Consider the following 25,764-nt stretch of genomic DNA (forward strand, 5'->3'; position numbering starts at 1 on the left):
CGAGAGGTAGTGGAGTCTCCTTTGCTGGAGATATTCAAAACCCACCTGGATGTGATCTTGGGAAATATGCTCTAGGTGACCCTGCTTGAGCAGAGAGGTTGGACTCAATGATCTCCAGAGGTCCCTTCCAACCTAAACCATTCTGTGATTCTGTGATTCTATGTGTGAGTGTGTGAGCATGTGTGTGCGAGCATGTCTGCATGAGTGTGAGAGTTTTTGTGTGAGTGGGGGGTGAGTGGGGGGTGTGAGTGTTTTGTGGGGAAGTGGGAGTGTATGTGTGGGTGTATGCTATTGGGGGTAAGGTCTGCAGTGTGTGAGTATCTGCAAGGGAGCAAGTGCATGACAGCTCTGTGTGTGTATGTAGTGGAGAGGATGCACATGACAGGGAGGTAAGGGTGTGTGGGGGGGTGTATGCCTGAGAGTGTGTGCGTGTGTGAAAGTGTGTGAATGTGCATGAGTGTGTGGGAGTGTGTGGGAGTGAATGGGAGAGTGTGTGTATGTGAGATTGCGTGAGCATGAGTGTATGAGCATATGAGTGTATGTGTGTGCATGTATGTGAGTGTACAAGCATGTGTGAGCATGTCTGCGTGTGGGTGAGGAGTCTGTGTGTGAGTGTGGGGGTGTGAGTGTTTTGTGGGGAAGTGGGAGTGTATATGTGGGCGCGTGCTGTTGGGGGGGAAGATGTGGGGTGTGTGTGTGTGCGTGTGTGTGCAGGAGAGCAAGCGCATGACAGCTCTGTGTGTGCATGTGTGTGTGTGCAGAGGAGGGGATGCACATCACAGGGAAGTATGCGGGTGGGCGTGTGCGTGTGCGTGTGCGTGTGCGCGGCGGGGGCGTGTCCCCCGCGGCCCCGCCCCAGCCCGGCCCCCGGTGCAGCGGCGGCGGCGGAGGCCGTGCCCGCTCGGCATGCGCGGCTCCGGGGCTGCGGCAGCGCGCCCCCGCCCCGCGCCAGCCTCCTCCTCCTCCTCCTCCTTCTCCTGCTCCTCCCACCGCGGGCACCTGGAGCCTTCCTCCCCCGCCTCCTCCTCGTGGATGCGCTCGGGCCGGGGCGGCCGCGCGGTGCCTGAGTGGCGGGGGCATGGCGGCCCCGGACAGCTGTGTGAAGGTGGCGGTCAGGTGAGTCCCGGCCGCGGCGTCCCGGCGGGGGCGCTTGGTGCACCCCCACCCCGGGGGTGTCGGTGCATCCCGGGGGGCGGTGCCCACACCCGGCGGGGGGACTTCGGTGCATTCCGGGGGTGGTGCACATCTCCGGGAGGGGAGCTCGGTGCACACCTCGGGGGGGGGGGGGGGGGGGTTGATGAACCTGAGGGGCTCGATGCCCACCCGCGGATTGGGGGTCTCAGTGCGTGTGCACGGAGGGGGTGCTTGCCGGTGCCCCGGGAGATGGACCCCGCTTCCCCTCCCCCCGCCCCCACCGTGGGTCCCGGCTTTTGGCAGAGAAACCGACGAGGGAAACGAGCCCCAGGCTCAGTCTTGCCGTGGGCCTCCTCTCCGGTTGGTTTGGGGCTGCCTTGGGCGAGCTCCCACTTCCTCCATCACCCCAGATGCTGCCCAGTTTTCCTCCTCTCCTGGTCTGTCCAGGGCACGATTTCCTCCATTGCAGCCAGAGCCTTGCAGTGTGTGTGTGTGGGGGGGGGGGGGCGACAAGGCTGGGGACCTCCTGCATCCCTGCAGAGCAGTGGGGCCCATTCACCTTGAGATCTCTCTACCTTCCAGCCTTTGCACCTCTGCAGTTCCTGGCCATATTGTGCATGGGTTTGACACCCGGGGTGTCAAATGCAGGCTGATGGGGGGTGGGGGAATCGCTGCCTGTCTCCTCTGCATATGTGGTAGTGGACAATGCAGCATCTCGGTGTCCTTTGTGCTGTCTCTGGGCTGGGAACAATAAGCCTGATAGATCTTGCACCTAAATGAAGGAGCTGCTAGTGATGTCTAATTGGTGTGCTGTTTAGGGGGCTGCAGGGGGCTTGGAGGGGGCTGGGGGGGATTGCACTGGGCCAGGGCCTTGACATGAGTGGTGGCCAGTAGGGCAGATCCTTCATTGCCTTCAAATTTTTACAGGGATGGATGAAACTCGGGCCAGGTTTGGAGGCTCTTTGTTAACGTTGTACCAGGCTGGGTGTATTCTGGACACAGCTGCTGGGGTCCTGGAGCCCAGTGTCATTTTCTTTGCTTCTCTCTGCTAAGAAAGGAGCAAGGAGACTGCTGAGTCTCTAGCTGGAAGGGGTGTAGAAGCTGCTGGGGAGAGGATGCCCCAGAGATAGTGCAGGGCCAAAGCCCAGCAGGAGAGCAGGGTGCAACTGTGCCTGGCTGTCACGGCCAGATTCATCCTGCATGGCAGCCAGCATGGAGAAGGGACTCGGTGTATGGCTTCCTCCAGCTTGCCCCATGCCTGTGCTCGGTGGGCTCAGCCTCTTCTGGACAGGCGTGAGCCTGATGTGACCCCTTGGCGTGTGGTGTTCCCTTGTGGGGGTGTCAGAGTGGTGTGAGGGAAGGATTAGGTCTCCCTGAGCAGCCCAGGGAGGCACCACTTGGCAGCTTGCTGGCAGGCTCAGCTGCACAGGGTTATGCCAATCTCCCTGTCCAGCTGTCTTACCTTGTCTTCTGCTGTGGGACTGCAGTGGGCCCCATGCAGTGGTGGCCTTCCTGCCAGGTCTGCGGGGTCACTCTGGGAAGTACAGGGGTCCAGTGTTCCCCTGTCCACAGCCCAGAAAGGCCCTGACATAAGGCAGGTGGGGAGGGCATGAGGGGTCCACATTATTCTTTGGAGGAGAATTTGCAGATGTCGCTGCTGTGGCTGGTCTCTGCTTGTTTGGGCAGAGCAAGAGCACAAAAGATGCTCAGTGCAGCGTCTGTGATGGAGGGGAAGTGGGTGGGTGTGGGGCTACGAGCACTGCTGCATATGTGTGCATGTGTGTGTGCATGCCTGTGTGTCCACCAAGACACCTCCCAGCACTGCCTGCCATTCGAGCCTTCCCATCCTGGAAGCAGGAGGTGATTTTCTGCCCTGCTCTGTTCAAGAGGCTGACAATCAGGGCCAGGTTCAGATTTTGCAAATTGGAGGACCAGCACAGAAGGTGACAAAGTCCTTCCCATGCTGGCATTCCTGTGGACCCAACGGGGTGACTGCGCAGGGGCAGAGCTGGGACTGTGCCAGGGAGGGGGATGTCTGTACCAGGACACTGACCTGAGAACCTAGTGATGCTGGGTAGCTGGGGGTGGAGATTTCCTGCTGACCAGACTCTTCCCGTCCTCCATCCTGCATTTCTTTCAGCATGGAGCCTTTTAACAAAAGGCCCCGCTCAAGGCTGGGGGTGCCTTTTCCCTGGGAGATCCAGCAGGTGCTGTCGGGGAAGGCAGTGGTAGAGCCTTTTGTCCTCAGCCACTGTCCTCAGTCATTGCCGGCATAAGCCTAATCCTCATGCCGGCGATGGGGTCACTGATTGTCTGGTGCAAGCCTGGGCAGGGGGAATCATGAGTGGGAGGTGATTTGAACATATAGACTCCTCTCCATGAGACCACTGATTGCTGGTGTTGCAGTGGGGCTGGAGTATCCTGGTGAGGATCTGGGGTGTTCCATCTTTTTCCCACCTCCTCCTTGAAGGAGCAAGCTGTTGTCGTCCAGCTTGAGATTTTATTTATTATTTTTTTTTTGCAGCTGGGTGGGCTGGAGTGATGCTGTAGCAGAAGATGAGCTTGCAGCATGAAGGAGGGGGATTTTGAGCGATGCAACCCAGCGTGAGACAATGCAGGCAGGTTTGCAGCGCTGTGCTGGCAGCATAGAGCATTTCCTGAGCGCCGAGCTGGGTGTGGAAGGGCTGAGCTGTTCTCCTTCAAGGACAATGCAGCTAGAGGGCCCAGAGCCCAGCCAGTGCATGCGGCTTTTCTGCGAAAGCAGCCCTAGGTACAGGGTAATCTGTATTCCCTTCTGCCCCAGGTTGGAAGGAGAGTGAGGTTTCTCTTTGTGTGAATTCTGGGATCTCATAAAGCCATGCCAGTGGAGCAGTCAAGCTGCAGGCCAGGAGTCTTATAGACCCCTGCACCCTCTGTGCAAGCAATGGGTGGAAACCTCCCTTCGGATCCCACCTTCCACAGCTGTCGTGCTGTGCCTGGAGCCCTTTAATACCTGAATCTGCCATCTATGATGTTTCTTTGGGCTTTCTGTGTCCCAGCCCCTTAAAGCCCTGCTGCTGAGTGAGAGCAAGGTGTGACTACCAGCCAGGACGCAGGGATGCTGAGGGGTGATGTGGGCTTTGGAGGAAATTGCTGTCTATCGCTGTGATTAAATTGCTGGTGCTGGGAATGGTCCTCTTGATGTCAGAGGTTCTGCAGCCACCAGAGCTTGCCTTTGGGGCTTTTCCCGAGTCCCTGGGGGCTGGAGGAACAGGGATGGCAGGGCAGTGCCAGCCGTGCTCCTTCCCTTTTTTGGAAAGTCCAGCCTAAGGGATTTGATCCAAAGGCCATTTGAAAAAATAAACAACCCAGATCCTGGGCATATCTGCATAAATGAAGCAAAATTTGCAGAGATCCCAGCAGGTGGTGCACAAATGCCCCAGCACGAGCAGGGGCAGAATTGGGGCTGTTGAATCAATCCCTGGGACAGTCCATCCCTTTGCCCCCAAGATGGCAGTGTAACTGTCATTGCAAAGGGGTCTTGCCTTGCTCTCTCCCCAGCTCCCTGCTTCTCCCATGTGATAACAGGAGGGCGGGACCAGGCTTTCCTAGTGCTGTGGCCTGACTCTTGTCATGTAGGTGCAAACTAGAGGATAGATCTGACCTTGGAAATGCCAGGGCAAAAGTTGATCTTTGAAGGGGACTCAGATTTCCCGCTAGTTGTTCTGACCTCCTGGCAGAAGGAGCCTGGGAAGATGCTGTGATGTTTCACTATTGATTTTAAAGTAAAACTTCCCATCTTCTCCCTTCGTCTTTGGAGACCCTCTGGATGCCCAGGGAAGCAGTAGATTTTTAGCACTGGGAGTCCAAAGGACCTGAAAGCCAAGTCATTGATCAGGGGCAAGTGGGTTTATTTAGGCTTTGTCTGCACACAGAGTGAAATGGCCAAGTACTTGCTCCCGCACCTTTGTGAGCAGAGAGAAATACAGGCACATCAATTGGTTCTAGTCTAGGGGTTTATTTGAACCAGTGTTGGAAAGCTGCAACTTGGCCGGTGTTAGATACTTGACAGACACAGAAGAGAGTCTGTCCATGTTCTACCAGGAACACTACTATCTCCAAGGGGAGTTCTGGATCCTACCCTTCTGTTCTCCCTGCAGGCCTCTGACAGAAGGTGGGGAGCTAGTCTGCCTTCACTTTTCAATTGGTTTTAAACATGGCTTGTTGCACAGGCAATCCTTGCATGGGTGCCTCTAGATTTGCCGTCTCAGTGTTTGATACTGTAAGGAGGAAGTAAGGGGGGGCAGAGCTGACACAAGCGATGCTGCAGCGGAATTACGTGTTCGTGCTTTTTGCACTGGTTTAACGGATTCAACGCTGAAACCACCACCAGCTTTGATGGTGCTGTGCTGAAGTCAGCAGAGGCAGGAGTCTTTGCACTCCACAGCCTTGCTATTTGTGGGCTCAGGGGGAGGAAGAGGAGAGGCTTCAACTGCTTCCTTCTATAGGTGGGTGACCTTCAAACTCTGGCTGCCACGATGCAATCAGCTCTGCAGGTTCCTTGCTTATGTCCTCTATCTGGGAGGACAGGTGTTGTTTTGAGGCTTGTCTCCCCTTGATCTTGTCTGCACCCCTCCACACACCATCCAAACTCACAGCCAGGTGCTGTCAGCCTCTTGCAGCCACAGCAAACTCTGGGGTGCTGTGGTGGGAGCGTGACTCGCTGGGCTGGCAATAGGAAGTCGAGTCCTGCCCCCTCTTTGGCTGCGGGAGGTTTTGCTGTGTCAGGAAGGGCCAATGGTGCCTCTTGACCCAGGGACCAGGAGGTTGTTAAACTCCTCCTTTGGGGTGGGGGAGCTTTGGGAGACCAGGTTAGCTGTAGACATGTTCCCCCAAAGCATTTTCAGACTACTCAAATGCTATTAGAAAGAAAAGCAGTGTCCCCTCCCACCCCCGCCGAGCTGTCTGCAGCACCCAAGCACGCCTGGCAGGCTGTGGAGACTCAGGAAATGGAGCTTGTGAAATTGGGGAAGGAAGTTGAGTCGGATTTCAAGTTTATTTAAACTGTGCAATCTCCAGTCCTCCGCCACTCTCACAAACACTCTTGCTGAGATACCCTGTGCCTCCCTTGCAGACAGCCCGGATGCCGATTGTCTCCTGCTGTGGGGAGCTGCTCTCATCTCCATCCCTTCCCACTTTGGGAAGGAGGGAAGGGACACACAGCTCAGCTTTGGACAGAGATCCATGCAGCCAGAGCTGGTGTGAGCACGCAGCGATTGCAGTTTCCCCTGGGAGGCCACAGCTTACTGGGACTGTAGTGGTGAAGGCCTGGTGCCTCAGTGCAGGGTGCCAGGAGCCAGGGAGCAGCAGGGTTAGCCAGGCTCCCTGCCCTGCCAGTGTTCTGGCATTTTTGCTACCACGTGGCTGGGATGGTTTGTATCTGGCTTGTATCTGCTGGGATGGTTTTATGGGAACCTGGAGTCTCTGGGATTAGCTGGAGTCATTCTCTGAGGAGGCAAGGGGGCCAAGGTGCTTCCAGCCTTCCCAAAGCAAGCAGGGAGCGGCTATGCTGAGGGTTGTCTCCAGCCCTGGCAATTTTGGGACCAGAAGTGGAAGTGGTATGAGCCCAACATTAGTCATGCTGGCTGGGGGTGCAGGTGCTGACTGAGAGCATTGCCCCAGACGGGGATGCTGCAGCCTGGTACCCAGATGCTGTCATCATGGCGATGCCACAGCTCCAAGCTCCTTTTGAACATGGAGGGATGGGGTGGCTCATGGGACACTGTCTCCTTCCAGGTCTGGCTCATGTTAAACCGGTTTTGCTCAGAACTGGCAGGGCTATGTGCGTTGGCTTTACAGGGTAGGAGTTTGGGCAGAGAAGAAGATGAGACAAACTCATCCCCACTTCTTCAGCCCTTCTCCCCTCAGCGTGCCCTCTTCCTTCTGCCTGGTGTGGGGACATGCCCCATCTCCAATGAAGGGGAGAGGTTGGACACCCCATTCTGGTGTCATTGCAGAGCCCAGCCTGGGGAGGAGAGGAGAGGGGTATTGGCCTTGTGCCACATTCCTCACAAGGAACAAAGGCTGGCTTGAATTTAACATGGCCTGGACACATCACCCCAGCACTAAACTGGTCCAAAAGGAGCATTACCCCAGCTCCTGGGGGAGAGGGCTGTGGCTGGGCCCCCAAAGAATTCTATATTGTAAGGAAGGACACTTCCCAGGAGGCTGCTAAAGCCTGTAGTTGTCTGGGCATGCATGCAGCACACAGATACAGGGAGCCCCAGGATGTTTCTCACATCCTTCACTTCCATCAAGGGTGACTTGGATCTGGTAGCAGAGCACCCCTAGATCCTTCACTGTATGTGTTACAAAGCTGTGCTAAACCCATCAGAGTGACTGCTGCTGCTCTTTGGTTTCACTTTGGAGTTTGCAAGCCCTAGTGCAATGCATGTGTGTGCGTGTTCTTGGCTTCCGTGTCTTCAGAGAGCCTATTTAGGTCAACTTCTCTGGTCTGTCAGGGGAAAGTCATTGGCCTGGGCAGACCTCCCCTTCCACCTCGCCATGATGGTGGGGGAGAGCCATATTCGTGACCCTAGCAGGACGCAGGAGAGCAGTGTTGTTGGTCTCAAAGGAGGTCGCTCAGTCCAGGTGTGTGGGCAAGAGAGATTTTTGTTTTTTCTGTGCCTGGCTTCAATCAGGCATACACTTGCTGGGTTTTACACCGGAAATGTTAAAAAGGAGATGGAAACATTGATGGTACGTGGGGAGGGGCAGCCCCAGGAGCACAGTTTCAGTGTGCACAGTGCAGTGCCACTGTGCTTAAACACAGAGACTTCCTAGCCTGGAGCATCACCCAAGGCAAGACAACTTTAAGTGGCTTTTGGTGCCTGCACCCCATTGCCCGTCAACAGGAATTCAAGTACTTAGTGCCATGAAGTGCTGGGGACTTTGAGGCATGGGCTCTTTTTAAGCTGCTAGGGCCAAGCTGAGCCTAGCTACAGCTTTTCTGCACTAGGAGTATTAGTTACAACAAAGAAGGAGGGATAGGAGAAAATTGCAGGAGATGAAGCTCTAAACAAACCTATTAGGAATAAAACTCTTGGGCCCACAGAGAGAAAAGGAGATACCTCCCCTGAGTCCAGCACTAATTGAAAAGCCAACTCTGGCCACGCAGTTGTTATGCTGTTCCCATTGTGGGGCTGGGCCCTGGTGGTCCCACAGGGGGTATTTCCTGCCAGAGGCTGTCAAAATAGTCCATATTGCTAGGTTAAACAGCAAGTACGTTTGGGATGTGCAAGGGGAGTTGCTGCCTGCCTCTGCCACTTGCCTCCTTGTCCCCCTGGAGCGGTTGTGGGGAACAAACACGCAACTGGGCAATTTCCACCTTGATTAGATGCTAAGGGGTTTCTGCCTTGGCTTCAGCTGGAGAGAAGGCAAGTGGCCTAGCAGTCCTCTCCATGGCCCCTCTTCTTGTTTGCTGTGGGGGAGCCAGATGTGTTTCTGTTGAGCACTGGCATTTACAGAGCTTGAACTGCTTTGCCCGGTGATCCAGCCAGCTGCCCCTAGTTTGGGGTGAGAGGGTAGATTTGCTTTTGAAAGCAGCAAGTTTTTCCCCTCTGCCATCACTGCCTTCCCCTTTACATCAGCCAGGGGTCTACTCTGAGCAGACTGTGAGCCATTCCAGTGCCACTATGCCAGGCTCTGCCCTGGCACATACCTGCTAATCCTGTCCCTGAGTGCCAAGTGCTTCTCATTGGCTCTTCCCTGCTGTGTGGGGGATGATGCCCAGCGAGGCCATAGAGTGGCTGGTGGGGCCCAAGGGAACTCTTGCAAGAGCTCCTAGTGCAGCAGCCTCATCCAGCTCAACATCTGCCTCTCTATTTTGCCTAATGAGAACAAAACACAGAGTCCCCTCATTTCCACGTGACTATTTATAGCTATGCCTGAAGTCCCAGCCAGGAGTGGGGCTGCAAGCGTCTGAAATCCAAGCAAATTCCCTTCCTCTCCCCTGTCATTCAGGCCAGTTCACCAGGGCCAATGGGAGGGTGTTTTCATGCCATGGCTAATTCTAGCCAAACCTAGCCAAGCTGGCTCCAAGCTCCCTTGTCCCCAGCTCTCCTTAGAGCCAAGCATTTCTCTGGAGTGGGATAGTGTGTAAAAGATCCTGTATAGCCCTTAGCCGACCTGCTCTGCATAACCTTGGATGGGAGGATGTTAATACCTCCCTGTGCCCTTGTGCAGGCCTGGCTGTTGTCCTCATCTCTGCTTCTGCCTGTGTCCTGTTGAAGCCCAGGGTTTGGCAGGTGCCTCTCTGCTGTATCCTTGAGGGTGTGGGGGGGTGCTTTAGCATCTCCCCCTCCCCCAGCTCTGGATTGGGTCTCCCAGCATAGCCAGTCTGAAATCTAGGCCAGCCCAAAAGTTCTGCAAGTTGGCACTGAGGTGGCCTGATGAGGATGGCTGGCACCAGCCTGACCCTCTCCAGAGGTAAAAGATTTAATAAAGATCCATCTTCCCTCACTGACACAGCTGAGACCCTGCAGGCTCTCAGCCCCTTCCCTGGGGAGCTGTACAGCCTGACATTTAACGTCAGGGACAAAATTGCCTGCGACTGCTCCCCCTGGGCTCCTTCTTCTTCAGCCACAGCCTTGTGCACAGCTGAGTGCAGGGACTGAATGTCCCGTATATGTGAGAACAGAGCAGCCATTAGGGACATGGGACAAGGTGATGGGGGATGCTCTGGGGTCTCAAGGACACTGTGGGGCAGTGTGTGATGTGCTGGTGTGTTCAGCTTGTTCCTCCCAGAGGAAGTAACAAGATTTCTACTCCTTCATGAGAGCTTCTGTGGTGCTTGATATAATAACCAAAATAATCCATCACCAGAGCCCTTCTCATGTGTGGGAGTACAGGGGAATATGTTGCTTGGACAAAGGCAGCAAGACTGTAATGTCTCCATCCCTGCAGTGGTCTGAAGAGGAGGTGAGAGATACTGGGAAGGGCAGAAGGGCTTTGTGTTGCGGCAGCAGGGAAGGCCTGCAGTCTGAAGAAAAGACCGGAGCTGGGGTCCTGGCCCTTGCGTGAGCTGTTAGATTTGTGCAGGAATGGCCTGATTGTGGTCAAAAGCCTGAGCTGACTTAGGCTGCTTTGCAAAACCGAGGGGGAGCTGTGAGTGCCAGCAAAATGCGTCTGCATGGTAAGGAGGAAAAACCCACCTGCTCCTGGCACGCCGGGGCAGTACAGGCTGTGTTTCCAGGAATTGCCCAATGCTTAGGGTTATTCAGAAGATTCTTCTGACTTTGCCCCTCCACCCTGGGGGAGATGGAGAGGAGCCCACCACCTCTGCAAAGGTCAACTGAAGCCATCAAGGCAGCTTCTTAACCCAGTCAGGCTGCACTGGCACCACCCCTTGGATCCAAGACTGAGATAGGTGGCCAGACACTGCTTGTCAGAGACCTTTATTGTATGTTTGTACAGCACCTGATGTAGCAGAGCTCTGCTCCTAGACTGGGAGCGTGCACCCTGCATGATCCAGACACATGACACCTTTCTGAGCCCAGTTGATTTTTGGCTTGTATTGGAGGGGAATCACAGAATCACAGAATGGTTTAGGTTGGAAGGGACCTCTGAAGATCATCTAGTCCAACCTCTCTGCTCAAGCAGGGTCACCTAGAGCATATTTCCCAAGATCACATCCAGGTGGGTTTTGAATATCTCCGGGGAAGGAGACTCCACTACCTCTCGGGGCAACCTGTTCCGGGGCTCTGTCACCCTCACAGTGAAGAAGTTTTTTCTCAGGTTCAGATGGAACTTCCTGTGGTTGAATGAGGTAGAGAAAGTCCCCCTTGCAGCGTGAAGGCCACTGGCTCCTTTCGCCCCTCTTTCCCTTTCTAGCGCTGCATGAGAGTGTTTCCTTGGCTTGGTGTTGTGGGGCCAGAAGGCATAGGCTGGAAGGTATTTGTCTGTCCTCCATAGCCTTCAACTCAGCCTGGCCCCCTGCTTGTGATGACCCCAAGCCTCATTAGGAGGAGTGGGTCCCTCCAGGCTAGATGGGCTAGATGAACAGACAGTGAGATAGGTTGAGAACCTGCTGAATGGCAGAGCTCAGAGGGTTGTGATCAATGGCACTGAGTCTGGTTGGAGGCCTGTAGCTAGCGGCAACCCCCAGAGGTCAATATCGGGTCCAATATTGTTTAACTTACTCATCAGTGACCTGGAGGAAGGGACAGAGTGCGCTATCAGCAAGTTTGCTGATGATACTACACTGGGGGGAGTGGCTGGTACACCAGAAGGCTGTGCTGCCATCCAGAAAGACCTGGACAGGCTGGAGAGTTGGGCAGAGAGGAACCTCCTGAAGTTCAATAAAGGGAGGAAGAACCCCAAGCACCAGGACAGGCTGGGGGTTGACCTGCTGGAAAGCAGCTCTGCAGAGAAGGACCTGGGAGTCCTGGGGGACCACAAGTTAAGCATGAGGCAGCAATGTGCCCTTGTGGCCAAGAAGGCCAATGATATCCTGGGGTGCATTAGGCAGAGTGTTGCCAGCAGGTGGAGGGAGGTGATCCTGCCCCTCTCCTCAGCCCTGGTGAGGCCACATCTGGAGTACTGTGTCCAACTCTGGGCTCCCCAGTACAAGAGAGACATGGCACTACCTCCAGCGGAGGGCTACCAAGATGATGAGGGGACTGGAGCATGTCTCCTCTGAAGAAAGGCTGAGAGAGCTGGGCCTGTCGAGCCTGGAGAAGAGAAGGCTGAGGAGGGATCTGATCAATGTCTACAAGTATGTGAAAGGGGGGGGGTGTCAAGAGGCTGGGGCCAGACTCTTCTCTGTGGTGCCCAGTGACAGGACAAGAGGCAATGGGCAGAAACTGAAACCCAGGAAGTTCCGTCTGAACCTGAGGACAAACTTCTTGACTGTGAGGGTGACAGAGCCCTGGAACAGGTTGCCCAGAGAGGCTGTGAAACCTCCATCGTTGGAGATTTTCAAAAGCCATCTGGATGCAGTCCTGGGCAACGTGCTCTTGGCAACCCTGCTTGAGCAGGGGGGTTGCACTGATCTCCAGAGGTCCCTTTCAACCTCAACGATTCTGTAATTCTGTTCTGTGATTCTGAGTCTTGTGGCTAAAGCCTCTGCTCATCTATATTTCATGCTGGACCTACCCAAAGGGAATATTAGGGCTTAACAAGCCTGTTTCCCTTCCCTGCTGTAAGCCCTGCCTTGGTTTACTCCCAGGTGGTTTGTAGCATCCCTTTTCCTGCTGGCCAAGTGCTCAGGGTTTTTTTTTTTTTTTTTTTTTTTTCAAGGTGGAAATACTTCTTTCATGCCACCTGCTCTACTCTCTTGAAAGCAAGTTGCTCCTGATGTACCCTGTGGGCTTTGGTGTTGCAGTACCTTCTGCCAGGAAATAGATTGTTTTCTTGGCAATGATCAAAGCTCTCCAGCAGGGACGTGACATGCAAAGGGGCTGGGAGCTGCAGCAGCTCACGGGGCTGTGAGCACTCCTGGTGTTGAGGTCTTGAGCCCTGCGTTACTGTCCATCATCTGCAAACACCATCCTCATGGCATTTTCCACCCCCTTCTTACAGGTAGTGCTTGGGGAAGATGACAAGTTTCCATCTGTCCCTTCCAGTTGCCTTCAGGCTCCCGCTGTGTGGCCTGCTAATCCTGACAGGATTGGCAGTTGTTTTTCTTTGGCTTGCTGAGGTGGTGGAAGAATCTGGGGAGACCTCAAACTTAGTCCACACCTTTCCCCTCAGGTGAGATGCTGGGTAAAAACCAGTCCCTCTGCTTCCCCCGGGATCTTGCTGGCCCCATGTTCTCTGCCCTCTGCATTCAGCTGGATTTCTCCCCAGGTCTTTCCTTGCCCCTGGATGCTGAAGCCTTTGTGAAGACAGTCTGCTGGCCTAGGAGGTGCATCTCACTGCCCCTTCCCCGGCCTTGGCTCCCATTGTGGATCTCAGGGCAGACCAGATGGTATGGCTCATCACCGGTGTGTTCCTGCCAGAACTAATGAGCAGCACATGGTGGTTGCCAAGGCCTGATTTAAAGGTTTCCTTAAGCCTGGGAAAGCCTGGAGAGCAGGATTAGCAAGGGGCCCGGGTGGCTCTGTAGGACCAGTGTGCTCTGTGAAGCCGTGTTCAGGGCAATGGCATTTACACTGCATGGGAACAGGCTATGTAGAGCAGCAGGGCGGTTGGGGGGGGTCTGTATTGAGTTTGGCTTCCTTCAGAGTCTGGGCACAGGGCAGCAGTAGGCCTCTCTGCTAGACTTGTGTCTGGCACTCCTCCGTGCACACCCTAGATCTGCCTGTGCTTTCCTGCCCCCATGCCACTCAGCACTGCAGAGATTTAGGAACCCAGTAACCAGGCAGTTCATCCCTGCCCTCAGTTCCAGCCCACCCCCTAACCAGTAGGCCATGCTGTCTGAGGCATCTTCTGCCTTGGTGGTGATAATGTTCTCTCTGCAGTAGATGCCTCTGGAGGCAGGTTGAGGCCAGCACTTTCCTGTGTTGTGCTCACTCCTGCTAGGAAATAACTTACTGTATCTCTTAATCTGAGCATTTGCTGACCAGACCTGGCAGTCCCAGGGGAGCCTTATTTGATTTTCTCTGATTGCTGAGCTGCTTCCCTGCTGTGGTAATTAAATGCTTAACTTTGTCTTGATTTGGGTCCAAACCAACCTGTGTGCAAATAGTCGTCTCTTGGCAACAAGCCCTCTCCTGCGACCCTGTTTCTCAGTGGAGAGCAAGGCTAGAGATTTCGCATCCTGGGAGAGAAGGGCAGACCATTCAAATGGATAGACCCACCCTGAGCTGAGCTGAAGCTCCGAGTTGCCGCACTCTCCTCGCAGGTGAGGATGGATCAATGGTTAATGTGCTAACCTGGAGATATGAGAAAACCTGGAGCTCTGGGCTCTGATCTTCTTCTGATGATGCTAAGAGCACCCAGTTGCCCTGGGGAGCTGCTCACTGGCAAGTTAGGTTGAGTGCAGCCTATAAGCCACCACACTGCTAGGCTTGTGTGCCCTCTGTCTTACCTGTTGGGCTCGCAACGCTTGGTGGGGGGCTCCCTGGTCTGTAGGGTGTCCTGCAGGGACATGGAAGGATGTTAGAGATGCTTTTTGCTTGTTGGCTGTGTCCATCATCTCCTGTCCCTGGGGAGAGAGGCTTCTCCAGTCTGATCGCCCTTCTTAAATTAAAAGCTAGTGGCTGGTGTCGCTGATCCTCCTGTCAACCACAGCCCCTCTCCTCCTAGGCTGCCCCATCCTGCTTTCACCCATACTGGGAGGGATCACAGGGCAGAGGCAAAGCTTGGTGGGCAAGTTTGGGGTAGAGGTGAACAAAGCATGTGGGGAGCACTGGCAGATGGACTGTGTGCCAGCAGAAAGCCTTGCCGTTAGGGAGATGGGGAGGGCGAGAGCAAGTGGCCCCAAGCCTTTGGGGCCTGGCATGGAGAGGGAAAATCCTGCAGAGTTCTTCTACCCTGCTGTTCTCGAGTCCTTTGCACAGTGGTGCTGGCTCAGCTCCCTGTGAAACCCAACCCTGCCAAGCTGGACAGCCTCCTTGGCCTCGGGAGAGGTACAGGGAAGGGAACAGCTCTTTGCAGCATCTTGTCTCTTTGGCAGTCGTCTGTTTGGCGAGGACAGTGGTCTGCCATCCCAGAGCCATCCTTGCTCCCAGACTGGTTTTCGAGGGATGAGAGCTCCCTGCTATAGCCAGGGCAGGCTCTGTCACTCCTCAAGGTAGTCCACAGTTGCATGATTATAAAAGGCAGTGAGACGCAGCTGCAGACGAAATGCTAGACCCTGTGTGCCAGGTGGGGGCTGGGAGTAAATTGTCACCCCTAATCTGGAGTGGCTACCATGCAGTGCCTGTGCCACTGGTGAGAACGTGTGCTCTGCCTCTGTGGAGAGCACTGAAGGCTGGTATAGCCCATATTTGAAGTGGAGCACTGGATGATGGCTCTAAGGGAGGTTAGATCCCTTCTTCCTCTGTGCCCTTTCTCTCCTGTTGCTCTGTACCTGGTGGAACAGCCGTTCTGCCCCAGAAGTGGCTGCACTGTAGTAGAGTGGTGCAGCTCTGGGAGAGCGTGGCATGTGCCTGGCTGTGAGAGTAGCTCAGATGTGCTTGGGGGGCTATCATGGCTCTTACTGTAGGCAGATGGGGTGTGACATGTGCTGCGACAGCTTTGACAAAGTGCTGGGAGCAGAAGGATGCTCTGGAGCCCCCTGATATTGCCATAGCAATGGGTTAGGAGGAGGGAAACAGAGGCAGCCAGGGTGGGGAGGCAGAGGGACATTGGGGCATAAACCCAGCAGTTCATTCACGTGAGTTGTGCCTTCCCATGCTAGGTAGTGACCTCCCTTGCATGCATCTTTGGGGGCTGAGGGGTGCTGGGTGGCGTCCACTCTGCACCCAGTGGGTACAGCCCCTTTTCTTTGTCAACCCCATCCCACAGGCAGCAGGAGACAAAGTGCTGACAGCAGGACACCTCGTGCACCTGGTGCTGTGTGCCCCTGTCCTCTCTATGGAGGCAGTGTGTGGGGTGTTGGGATGTATGAGCCTCTTTCCAGGGGGGCTGCTCCTGCTCAGGGTGGGGGGAGTCCAGGGCCAGCCCTTCGAGGGCTCCCAGTGAGAGCTGGCTGCCCCACTGGTGCTCTCAAAGGTTTGGCTCTCAGCCTGACTTGGCTGCCTCCCTCCTGGCTAAATGTTGGCTTATTACAGTGGAGCTGAACAACCCGGCCTTTGTGCACTTTGGCTTGCTGGAGAGCACGCCTCTGTGTGTGTGTGGAAGCTCCCTGCCCTTTGGGGTACAGGACCCATTCCCCTCTCCCCCCCTTCCACCCCCCCTCCCAATAATTGATCACCATGGCAACCAAGCTGCACAGATGGCACTTTCACAGCCTGCCAGCGAGGCAAGAAAGAAAAGGGTGAGAGACAGAGAGGTTCCTTGCTGAGGTCCTCTGCATGCTGCCTCTGTGCCTTTATAAACTGCTCTGTTTCTCTTTCTTCCTTGGAGCTGGCTGTAGTGCAGACCGGATACGGGCTCTCCCTGGCCCACGCTGCCTCTCTTGCTGTGGGATTTGGATGCTGATGCTGGAGCAGGCAGGCTCCTGCAGTGGCATCTGTCATCACCCCAGCTAGAGCTGTCAGTTTGGGAAGGAGTGGTCTCCACTCCTGCCTGCCCCTCTGTTTCTGTGTGTCCATCCACCTCCAGCTTTGTGTGCCGGATGCCCAAGGCTGGGAAGCAGCCAGCCTTACTTGGCAGGGATGCTCTGCTTGGACTGTGCAGCCCTGTCTGGGGCACTCTGCTCTGTTTGGTCCCTGGTTGTCACCATCCCCTTGCAGGGAGTGGGCTGAAGGCGTGGATGTGTGTGCTGGGTGGGTGGATAGATGAATGAGCAGCTGGTGATCTCGTTCTCCCTGTTTGCCATGCACCTTCTCCCGTGGCCAGGCTTTTTGTGCCACTGCAGACCTGCTGAGTGTCCTTTGCCTGCTTTTTGAGTGTGCCTTGCCTTGCCTGGGGCAGATTTATCAATCTGGGGATGAGTGAGATAGGGCTGACATTGCTCTCCCTGGTGGACCCTGGGGCAACCCATATCTCCCGAATGCCAGCAGCTTCGAGCAGAAGAAACCTCTGTCTGTGCCAGTGTGGGACTGCTGGGCACAACCTGCCCTGTGGAGCTGGGACTTTAATGTAATCCCTCCTGAGCAAGGAGGACAGGGAGTAGCTCCCCACAGGTTAAGCTCTGGTTTATTTTAGGTGATGCTTAGAGGATAAGCCCCTAATTGCCAAATAAGCATAGGAGTCTGTGCTGTGGGGTCTCAGTGGATGAGCTGGACCCTGGCACGCTTGGCTCTGTGATGAGCCTTAGCGCTGGGCACAAGTTGTCCTTTCACCTGGCACCTGTGACCATAGGCAAAATGGGTTGGCCAGCTATGGCCAGCCAATGGGATCATGGGTAAAGGGAGCAGATGGAGGGCACAGGCCTACATTAGGGAGCAGCTGGGAGCTGGAGGACCCTAGCAAGCAAGAGCAGTTCTGGATGTACTCATGCCAGGCCTGAAAGTAGGCAGGCGTCCAGAGGTGCAGGCTCCATCACCCTTCAGGTTGAGCCCCTGGCTGCATCATCCTCAGTTCTCCCAGGGCTCGTGGGCAGACAGGACTTGGCCAGCTTCTTTTTTGACAGAGGTAGTGACAAGGAGTGCCAGAACTGATTCAGATAGTGACTTTATGACTCACCCTGCCACCAAAGTTGCTCATCTCTGCTGCAGAGCAGGGAAACTGAGGCAGAGCAAGGCAAGTGTTGTCAGCTTGACTAGCATTGCCTGGTGGGGTTGATGGCAGGGCTGGGGGAAGAACTCGTGCTGGGTCTCCAGGACCTTAGCGCATATTTGAGGGAGGTCTTGTGCTGCCTGGTCATGACTTTAACTATCCACAAATATACCCTGCTCCTACCACCACAGGTCGCAGATGAGGGCAGGGTGCCAATGTGGAGGTGCTGGAAGTGCTGCGGTTTGAGGTGCTGGGAAGGACCAGGGAGATGCAGATGTTTCAGGATGGGGTTGCTTGAGCTCTCTGCAGTCTTGAATTGATCCAGGTGGGATTTTCCCCTGCCCCTTAGGCCTGGCCCAGCCAGGTCTTGTGTTGCCCACTGCCTGGAATGGAGATGCTCCTCCCATAAGAGCAAGGATGGTATCAAAGTCTCCCAGTGGCAGTGAGCTGGGCCTCTCTAACACCCAGGAGCAGGAGCATCAGATACACCAGCAAAGAGAAACCTATGCAGCATGTCTTGGTGGCTATGTAAATTTCCTGTGATGCTGGGCGGCGGGGTTGCTGATGACAAGACATCTCTGCACCACGCAATGAGGGGCCGTGCCTTGTCATCACTGCCCGTGCTATCTGCCAGTGGTTGCTGGCGTGCAGTGCTCTCATTCCTACCTTCCTGCTCCATTTTGTCTTGCTCTCGCAGCTGGGAGGCCCTAGTATTCTCATCCTGGGTGGTAGCTGCTGTCAGCAACTTCCTGGGACTGGAGCGGGTGACGCTTGGCCAAATGCCTGGAAAATGGGACCTACACCACAGCCTGGGGTTTCCATGCTCCATGCAGGGCACTTCCAGCAGGGGAGCGAGCACTGGCATCTCCAATTGCTCTAGGGAGACTCGACAGCACAAGGGGGGTTGCTTTGAGGGCTAGGGTCTGCATCCCTTTTAGCCCCTCGGGCCCCACGTGACAGGTGGGGTCCCCTTGGGTGCTCAGAGCTGGCCAATGCATTCAGACAGCAGATCTTGGGAGTCAAAGCAGAGGAGATGTCGGGTGATGGCATTGGCATTTGGACAGCTGGAAAGGCTCAGCACAGTGTGGCCAGGCCCAAGGTGGATCCTGAACACGCTGTGGAAAATACACATGCGCACACACACGCACACATATGCATCAACTGTCCTGCACATCCTCTCTTCCAAGCTCACCCGCATGCACGTATTTAATAACTTGCAGGGGGGAGAGAAGTCTTTTGCTGAAAACCCTGTTCTCATTTTTCTTGAGAGAGAAACTTTCCAAAAATACCCTACTTTCAGTTTGTTCCTCTCCCCATTCCCTGGGGATATTGTCACTATGCGTGTGTGGGGGTGGGAGGGGACTGCATCATGTTGGTCAAAAAGTAATTAAGACTTGTTGGGTTAATTTTACCCTGGGAAGGCAACTGGAGCAAGTCTGAAGCACATCAGAAGCTGCTTTCTATTGTGGCTGCTGAGCTAAATATACCCACATACATATATAGCAAAGAGCTGTTCCCACACATCTGCTAGCGAAGCCTCCTGGCTGTGGGACACATGATGCTCACACTTCCTCTCGTCGGCCTTGCCCTCCAATATGATATGCGAGCCACTCACAGGCCGTGCAGGAACAGACTCTCTCCTAGCCAAAATGCAGCTGGTTTTGGTCCTTTAGGGTTTTGCGTTTACTGCCAGCCAGCTTGACAAGGCCTGGTACGTTGTGCAAATGAATGCAGAGTCCTGATCTGAAAAATGTCTGCTGTGGTCTGTATCCTGTCCTGCTAGTTATGTGGCTTAGGAGGAATTAATAGATGTATTTATGAAGCATCTAGGGAAGGGAGATGTGCAGTCATTAGCTCTAATGAGAGTTAGGGTGTTTGCCAGGACATTTGGCTCCGTGTTCCTTCTTTCTCCCTGAGTCCCCTGGGACCAGCCAGCTTCCCACTGCCAACTGATCCCCTGAAACCCAAAGCTGTTATATCCTCAAAAAAAGCCAGGGCCCATTATCTAGCAGAGCTGTGCCTCTGTAGTCAGTTTCACAGCTCTTTCAGTCCACTGTGGTATATCTGAAGGATTTAGGATGCGAAGGGCAAGAATGCAGCAGGTGGGTCTTGCACACAGCCAGAACCAGGAGCCAAGTGCAGCTTTGCCTGTCCCAGTCTCATCTGCTGCATCCTTGGCCTGGGCTGGCCACCAGACTGGATGGTGATTTATTTTAGATGGTTGTTTTGGTACTGCGACTGTCTCATTGTGATTTTGCATTTGAGGCTTTTATAACTGCAGCTTCAACTTGCTGACTCTTGAGCAAGTGTTCCCACATTACAGGCACTGTGAGTTGGTGTGTGGCTTCTAGTTGAAACAGATCCTATCTATCTGCCTGTGCTCCAGCAGTCCCTGTTAGGGCTGCTTCGATGAATTGATTAGTGTCTACGTGCAGTCTGGAGTTTACTGCCTAGCTAGGGACATTGCAGTGAATGAGCTGATATAGGAATGGGGAGGCTGGCCTGATATGAGCTGTGCTGAGCTATATTTAGCTGTTGGTGCAAGGGGAAAATTTTAGGTGCAGGCTGCTAGTTTTTAGCCTGATTTGCCAGTGCTTGTGGTGCCCTGCAACTGCCCAGCCTTGCACCTCTCCTTGTTTGTGGAGGTTGCTAGTGGCATCGCTGCGATCCACCAAGCTTGTTTCTCACCCACAGGCAGATGGGGATCTTTGTTGGGGCATGTAGACCCAGGCAGGGGAGCAGAAGTCAAAGCATCCCCTTTGCATTGTGTGCTGTTTGTTCCAAACTGCACATAGCAATCAGCTCCCTTCCTGTAGCAGCCAGGTTTCAAGCAAGAACTGTGCTCAGTGTCCCTGGGATCAGGCAGGTGGGATAAGTCCTGAGGCTGTTTTCACCCTGTTTCTCCTCCTGCAGGATCCGTCCCCAGCTGTCCAAAGAGAAAATTGAGGGATGCCACATCTGTACCTCTGTGACGCCCGGAGAGCCTCAAGTGCTGTTGGGGAAGGACAAGGCATTTACCTATGACTTTGTCTTTGACCTGGACACATGGCAGGAGCAGATCTACACAACATGCGTGGGCAAGCTCATCGAAGGCTGCTTCGAGGGCTACAATGCCACTGTGCTGGCGTATGGCCAGGTACCTCCTTTGCCCCCTCCTGGGATTCTGGCATGGGCCCTGAGCTCTCTTGAGCCGTGGGTGCCAGCTCTCTACTGAGTGTGGCACCTGCGAAGGCTGGGGGAAAGCAGGAGCATTACAGTCCTCATCTGTGGAGGTGGACAGAGAATTGCTCCTGAGCCATGTGGGAGCAAGGGTAGAGGGTGTCCGTGGGTGGGAGAAGGGGAGGCACAGCTGGGATAGGGGCTTGGGGAGCCAGCAGGGTATGTGGGGGATCAGAAGGGCCTAGCAGAATTGTTTGGGGAGCCCAGGAGTGGCATGGGGAGGTATGGGATACCATGGGCTGAGCTGAGCCTCAAATGGCACAGCTGGCTCCCTGCTCATTCCCTCTTTGCAGACTGGCGCAGGGAAGACGTACACTATGGGCACTGGCTTCGATATGAATATATCCGAGGACGAACAGGGCATCATCCCACGGGCCATCAGCCATCTCTTCAGTGGCATCGAGGAGCGCAAGCGAGCAGCACAGAGTCAGGGCGTGGCAGCCCCTGAGTTCAAAGTCAGTGCTCAGTTCCTGGAGGTGGGTGCCAGCACGTCAGGAAGGATATCATGGCCTGGCCCTGTCCTTTCCACAGTGCCCATGTCCTGGGCTCCTTGTGCAGCAAGGCTCTGTGTGGCACTATCCTTGGTGGCACTATCTCTGCTGTGGAGAAAGAATGCTGTTTCCTACATGAATGGAGGCTCATGTCTAGGTTCCCAGGGAGAGGTGAAAGGTTCAAGGGTCTCTGGGCTCACTTGTTCCTCCTGTTTGAGATCAGGGATGGCAGTGTATTTATTCATCTCCCACCTGGGTCTGGACGAGAGTTCCCACTGAAGCAGGAAGGTGAAAGAGCTCCACTCCTCTGAGGGAGCTGAGGAGTAGCTGTTATTTTGCAAGTCCTCTGGTGCGTCTTTGACTTTGAGGATGCTTCATTACATCCTCTCCCACCTCCACTATGGCTTCTCGATTTTAAAAGCCTCTTCCATTAACTGCTCCTTTCGCCTGGTGAAATTTATCTCAGAGAGCCTGCAGACCTCATGGGTTGTGTTTACCAAACCTGCAGTTGCTGTTCCCCTAATGAGTATCACGTGGCTGTTTCTGGTGTAGAACATGCAAAGAAGTTCAAGATGGGAACTGCTTTAAAGCAATGGGGTGATAGGGTGGTGTCAAGCAAAGCTGAGTTCCTGAACAGACTCGGTCTGGCTGATGTCCTGATCTGGGGTACAGACCAGAGGAGACAGGCAGGGAGAGAGGCCCTGCGCTGTGATCTTACCTCCACATGGTTTTGGTGGCTGTCATGTCATCTAGAGGAAATCTCCTGATGTCAGTGACCTGGAAAGGGGAAGCAGGTTCCCAAGGTCACCTTCTAGACTGGAGCGCCAGTCTCCCTGCTGGAAAAATCCTTCCCGTTCAGTTCTCCATCTGCAGAGCCATCCCCATTGGCCTCATTTGGTGAGGCTTTGCACTTGTGTCTTCCCACAGTGCCACTGGGATTGGCCCCATCCTTACTATTGCCTGAACCCTGGCAGGAGGGGCTAGAGTAAAGCCCAGCCTTCCTTGGGCTGTAGGTTTGGATACTGGCTTTTTTTCCCTCACCCTGTGCGACATCCTTTCCCTTCCTTCATCAGCCCCTCAGAGCTACCCTTTAGGAGAGCTTCTCTGGTGTCTAGCTATAGTTTCCCTTGCCTCAGTTTTTTCTGCTTGCTGGTCAGGATGACCCCACACTGCCCCAAGGTGCTGGGTGACCTGTTAGCTGGAGTTGGGGCTGTGCTGCTTGGAAGCATGAAGGAAAAACATTGGAGAGGGGAGCTGCTGGGGACTCCTTCACTGCCTCCATCCTCATTCATCCTTGCAGGCAGCCCTGTAGACCGTAAGGTCCAGTGCAATCCCAAATAGACCTGGGCAGGGGGTGGTGATGGAGCAATATCTTTCCTTTGGTTAACTCTGGCTGCCACAGGGCTTTCTTGCATCCTCTCTCTCTCTTTGCTGCCCCCAACCTCTGGCATTTTGGGCTCTTGAAATAGCCTTGGAGATCTTTAGGCTGGGGAGGGGGCTTGCAGAGCTGCTGGTCTCAAGGGTGTGTGGTGGCAGATGGGGACAGGGATTCCTCCAGACAAATTCCTCTAGCATATTTCAAGGCCACTTGTGTTTGCACTTAGCTGGGTCCAGGCAGCATGAAGGGTCGTCTCTACTGTAGATGGGAACGTGCAGAGCCATGCTGTCTGCCAGCTGGGAGTTTTGAAGGCTTTCCAAGGGCCCTGTTATGTCTGGGGAGGGTAAAAATTGTCTGAAAGCCCAATGACAAAGGCAGTTCTAGCCTGTTGAGGGCTCTACCCACTAGACCACCCTGCCTACAAGCAGAGATTAAACCAGGACAGCTCTTGTGCCTTTGTCTGAATACCTAGCCCTAAATCCACCCTTGGCCAGGCATTCTGGGGAGGATTTTGTGGCCAAAACAACCTTCTTGTGCCAGTGCGGTAATGTGGCTGGGTAAGATGCTGGTTACCAACTCTGCCATCCCAGCAATGGAACAGGATTTGGCCCTACTGATCCCTGTCCTGTGACTCCTCCTGGGAGCAGGCTTGTTAGAGGGAGGTTTAAATGCTCCAAGAAGCCATTTGAACCTGGGGCAGCAGGGGATAGATTAGCCCTGATCTGCTCCACTGGCCAGGAGTCTGCAGTCCTCAGGTGTCCTCAGTCTCTGAGTCGGGACATGGGTGACAGCGCATGTCATGCTGCTTTGAGTGATCATAGGGAGAGGGGGAAGAGAGATGTCCCTCTACCCTGGGGTGAGAGAGGACACTATGGAGAGAAGGCACAGATAAGGACAACCCCTAACACCTCTGGATCCTTGAGGTCGTCCCTGTTTATTCAGCACTCCCTGGCCCCTGCATCCTCTCTCCATTCTGCTCTGCAATGCAGAAGTGACCTGTGGGAGCCACGGTGGAAAAAGGGAATCGGCTGACTCAGTGACCCCTGACACCCCTGGGTGTGTGGGGTCACCTGGGGGGACTCTGCCCTCTACGAGCAGTCCAGAAACAGGATCTTCAGGGCTGCAGACAGTGGGCATGACCATGTAGGGTGAGATCTCATAGTATCTCTGGAGTGATTGGTGCCAGCCTACTCTAGGAGCCCAGATGCCTGAGTTCTGTGCCTGGGTCTGCTGCATGGCTGAAATGGCTGCTCCAGGCTGTGGTATTTCACTAGGTAGTTTTTTGTACCATGTGGAAGAAAAAGGGGGGCTGGAGAGAAGTGATGCAAGTCCTAGGGGCAGGAGGAGGTATGGGAACAGCCTGGGAGGATGACCAGGGCCACGAAGCCAGGAGGAGGGAGCAGCAAGGCCAAGGCATGGGTTGCACTGAATACTTTTCACCCAGAGCTGGAAGGCATTGGAGCCCTCCAGCCTCTCCCAAGTGATCAGGGAAGGCCAAGAGGTGTGTGTAACTTGCGGGTGTCCATTCAGACTCCCTTGACAGAGCTCTGAAAGTCTTCTGGTTCCCACACGGCTGCTTGTGTGGGCCAAGGACAGGACAGGGTTGGCAGCTGGGACCAAATGGCAAAGTGCAACCAGGATCTTTGCAGGAGCATGGACACTCACACATGTGCACACACAGCAGCTTTCCTCCCAGCCTCTCCTTGAAAGCAGCAAACACACCAGCTTGTCTGTGTATCCTCTGCTGCAAACACACACACATGCACACACACGCAAACACACACAAGCTCACCCATGCATTATCTGCTATCAACATGTACACACCCAAACACATACAAACACAGGCAAGCCTGTGCATCTTCTCCTACACTTGTGTGCATGTGCATACCAGTGCTCCTGGTTATCCTTGCCTACACACACATGCACATATAGGCACATACACATACATGTACCTAGGCAAGAACACACATACATACACAGACACACGCACACCAGCTCTCCTCTCAGCTCTCAGGACCCCAGCAGTTGGATGGCAGAGGGCAGCTCCTGTCACTTCTGCTATGCCATGCTCTGCCAGCCTCCCGCTTACTGTTACTCATTCCACAAACATTTTCATCCCTCTCAGTTGTATAATGAGGAGATTCTGGACCTGTTTGACAGCGCCCGTGACCCTGATGCACGTCACCGCAAATCCAACATCAAAATCCATGAGGACGCCAGTGGAAGCATCTATACCACGGGAGTCACTTCGCGCCTCATCAGCTCACAGGATGAGGTGGGTGTAGGATGATGTGTGCGCAGAAGAGGGAATGCAGATGGGTCCCCACAGGCTGGGGACACACTGCCCAGAGGCAATAGGGCAAGGATGGGAGAGTCATCCTGCGTGGTTACAGAGCTGCCCTGGGGTGATGCAGGGGGCAGGTCTGCAGCTGCCCTGTGCCACGGGGCTGCCAAGAGCATCCTGGCCATCTCCGGAGGAGAGCTTCAAGGTTTCATTTCTTCCTCTTCTGTATTGTTGCAGCTGATCCAGTGCCTGAAGCAGGGGGCTCTTTCCCGCACCACTGCCAGTACTCAAATGAACGTACAGAGCTCCCGATCCCATGCCATCTTCACCATTCACCTGTGCCAGATGAGAGTGTGTGCCCGCCCAGAGATGGTGAGATGCAGAGAGGCCTGGGAGCACTTGTCTCTTGGTCGGGCTATTCCCAACTCCGATACCCAGGCAATGTGCAGGGGCTACCCTGGAAAGGCGAGAGATTTTGACGTCTCAAAGCAGAGAGTCTGGGTTGTGTCTTATTTCCTTCCAGTTAAAGCAAAGATTAGCATTTCATGGGAGCTAAGGTCTGCCCTGGAGCAGCCCTGTCCCAGGCAGGGACAGTGTGGTCTGGGGGATGTCGCAGAGCAAGCTGCTGTTGGGATCCTTTTCCCTGATCTTCAAAGGGCCAGATGCCAAGGGTAAACACCCTGGCTTTTGCTAACTGTGGCTGAGGGAGTTCCCTGCCAGCTCCAGATCTGTGGTAGGCAATCCTTGGGTGTTCTTGGCTGCAGGTGAATGGGGAGGTGACCAGCCTCCCAGACGGAGCCCAGCCCACCACCGAGTACGAGACCCTCACAGCCAAGTTTCACTTCGTTGACCTGGCCGGCTCGGAGAGGCTGAAGCGAACGGGTGCTACAGGAGAGAGAGCAAAGGAAGGCATCTCCATCAACTGCGGGCTGGTATGGCCTTGGGGGACTGGCTTGCGGAGGACAGAGGAGAGTCAGGGCCTGGCTGGAAGAGCCTGGGACAGCTTGGGG

General features: G+C 54.7%; 1 protein-coding gene across 5 annotated transcripts in view; it reads left to right on the plus strand.

Moving 5' to 3' along the window:
- The first annotated feature begins 868 nt into the window (after window positions 1-868).
- The window catches only part of KIF21B (kinesin family member 21B), a 50,909-nt gene continuing 26,013 nt past the window's right edge, over window positions 869-25,764 (plus strand). For 2 of the 5 annotated variants that reach the window (XM_068918133.1, XM_068918134.1), the window contains exons 1-7: window positions 985-1,116; window positions 12,694-12,864; window positions 20,296-20,518; window positions 20,895-21,077; window positions 24,596-24,745; window positions 24,992-25,126; window positions 25,519-25,686. In XM_068918133.1, coding sequence (XP_068774234.1) covers window positions 12,710-12,864; window positions 20,296-20,518; window positions 20,895-21,077; window positions 24,596-24,745; window positions 24,992-25,126; window positions 25,519-25,686 — 1,014 coding nt within the window. In that variant the 5' untranslated portion in view covers window positions 985-1,116; window positions 12,694-12,709. Of the gene's footprint in view, window positions 1,117-12,693; window positions 12,865-20,295; window positions 20,519-20,894; window positions 21,078-24,595; window positions 24,746-24,991; window positions 25,127-25,518; window positions 25,687-25,764 lie in introns of all 5 variants that reach the window. The other 3 variants (XM_068918137.1, XM_068918139.1, XM_068918138.1) reach the window with 3 other exon arrangements.

Source organism: Struthio camelus, chromosome 24, assembly GCF_040807025.1.
Source record: "Struthio camelus isolate bStrCam1 chromosome 24, bStrCam1.hap1, whole genome shotgun sequence".
Lineage (NCBI taxonomy): Eukaryota > Metazoa > Chordata > Aves > Struthioniformes > Struthionidae > Struthio > Struthio camelus.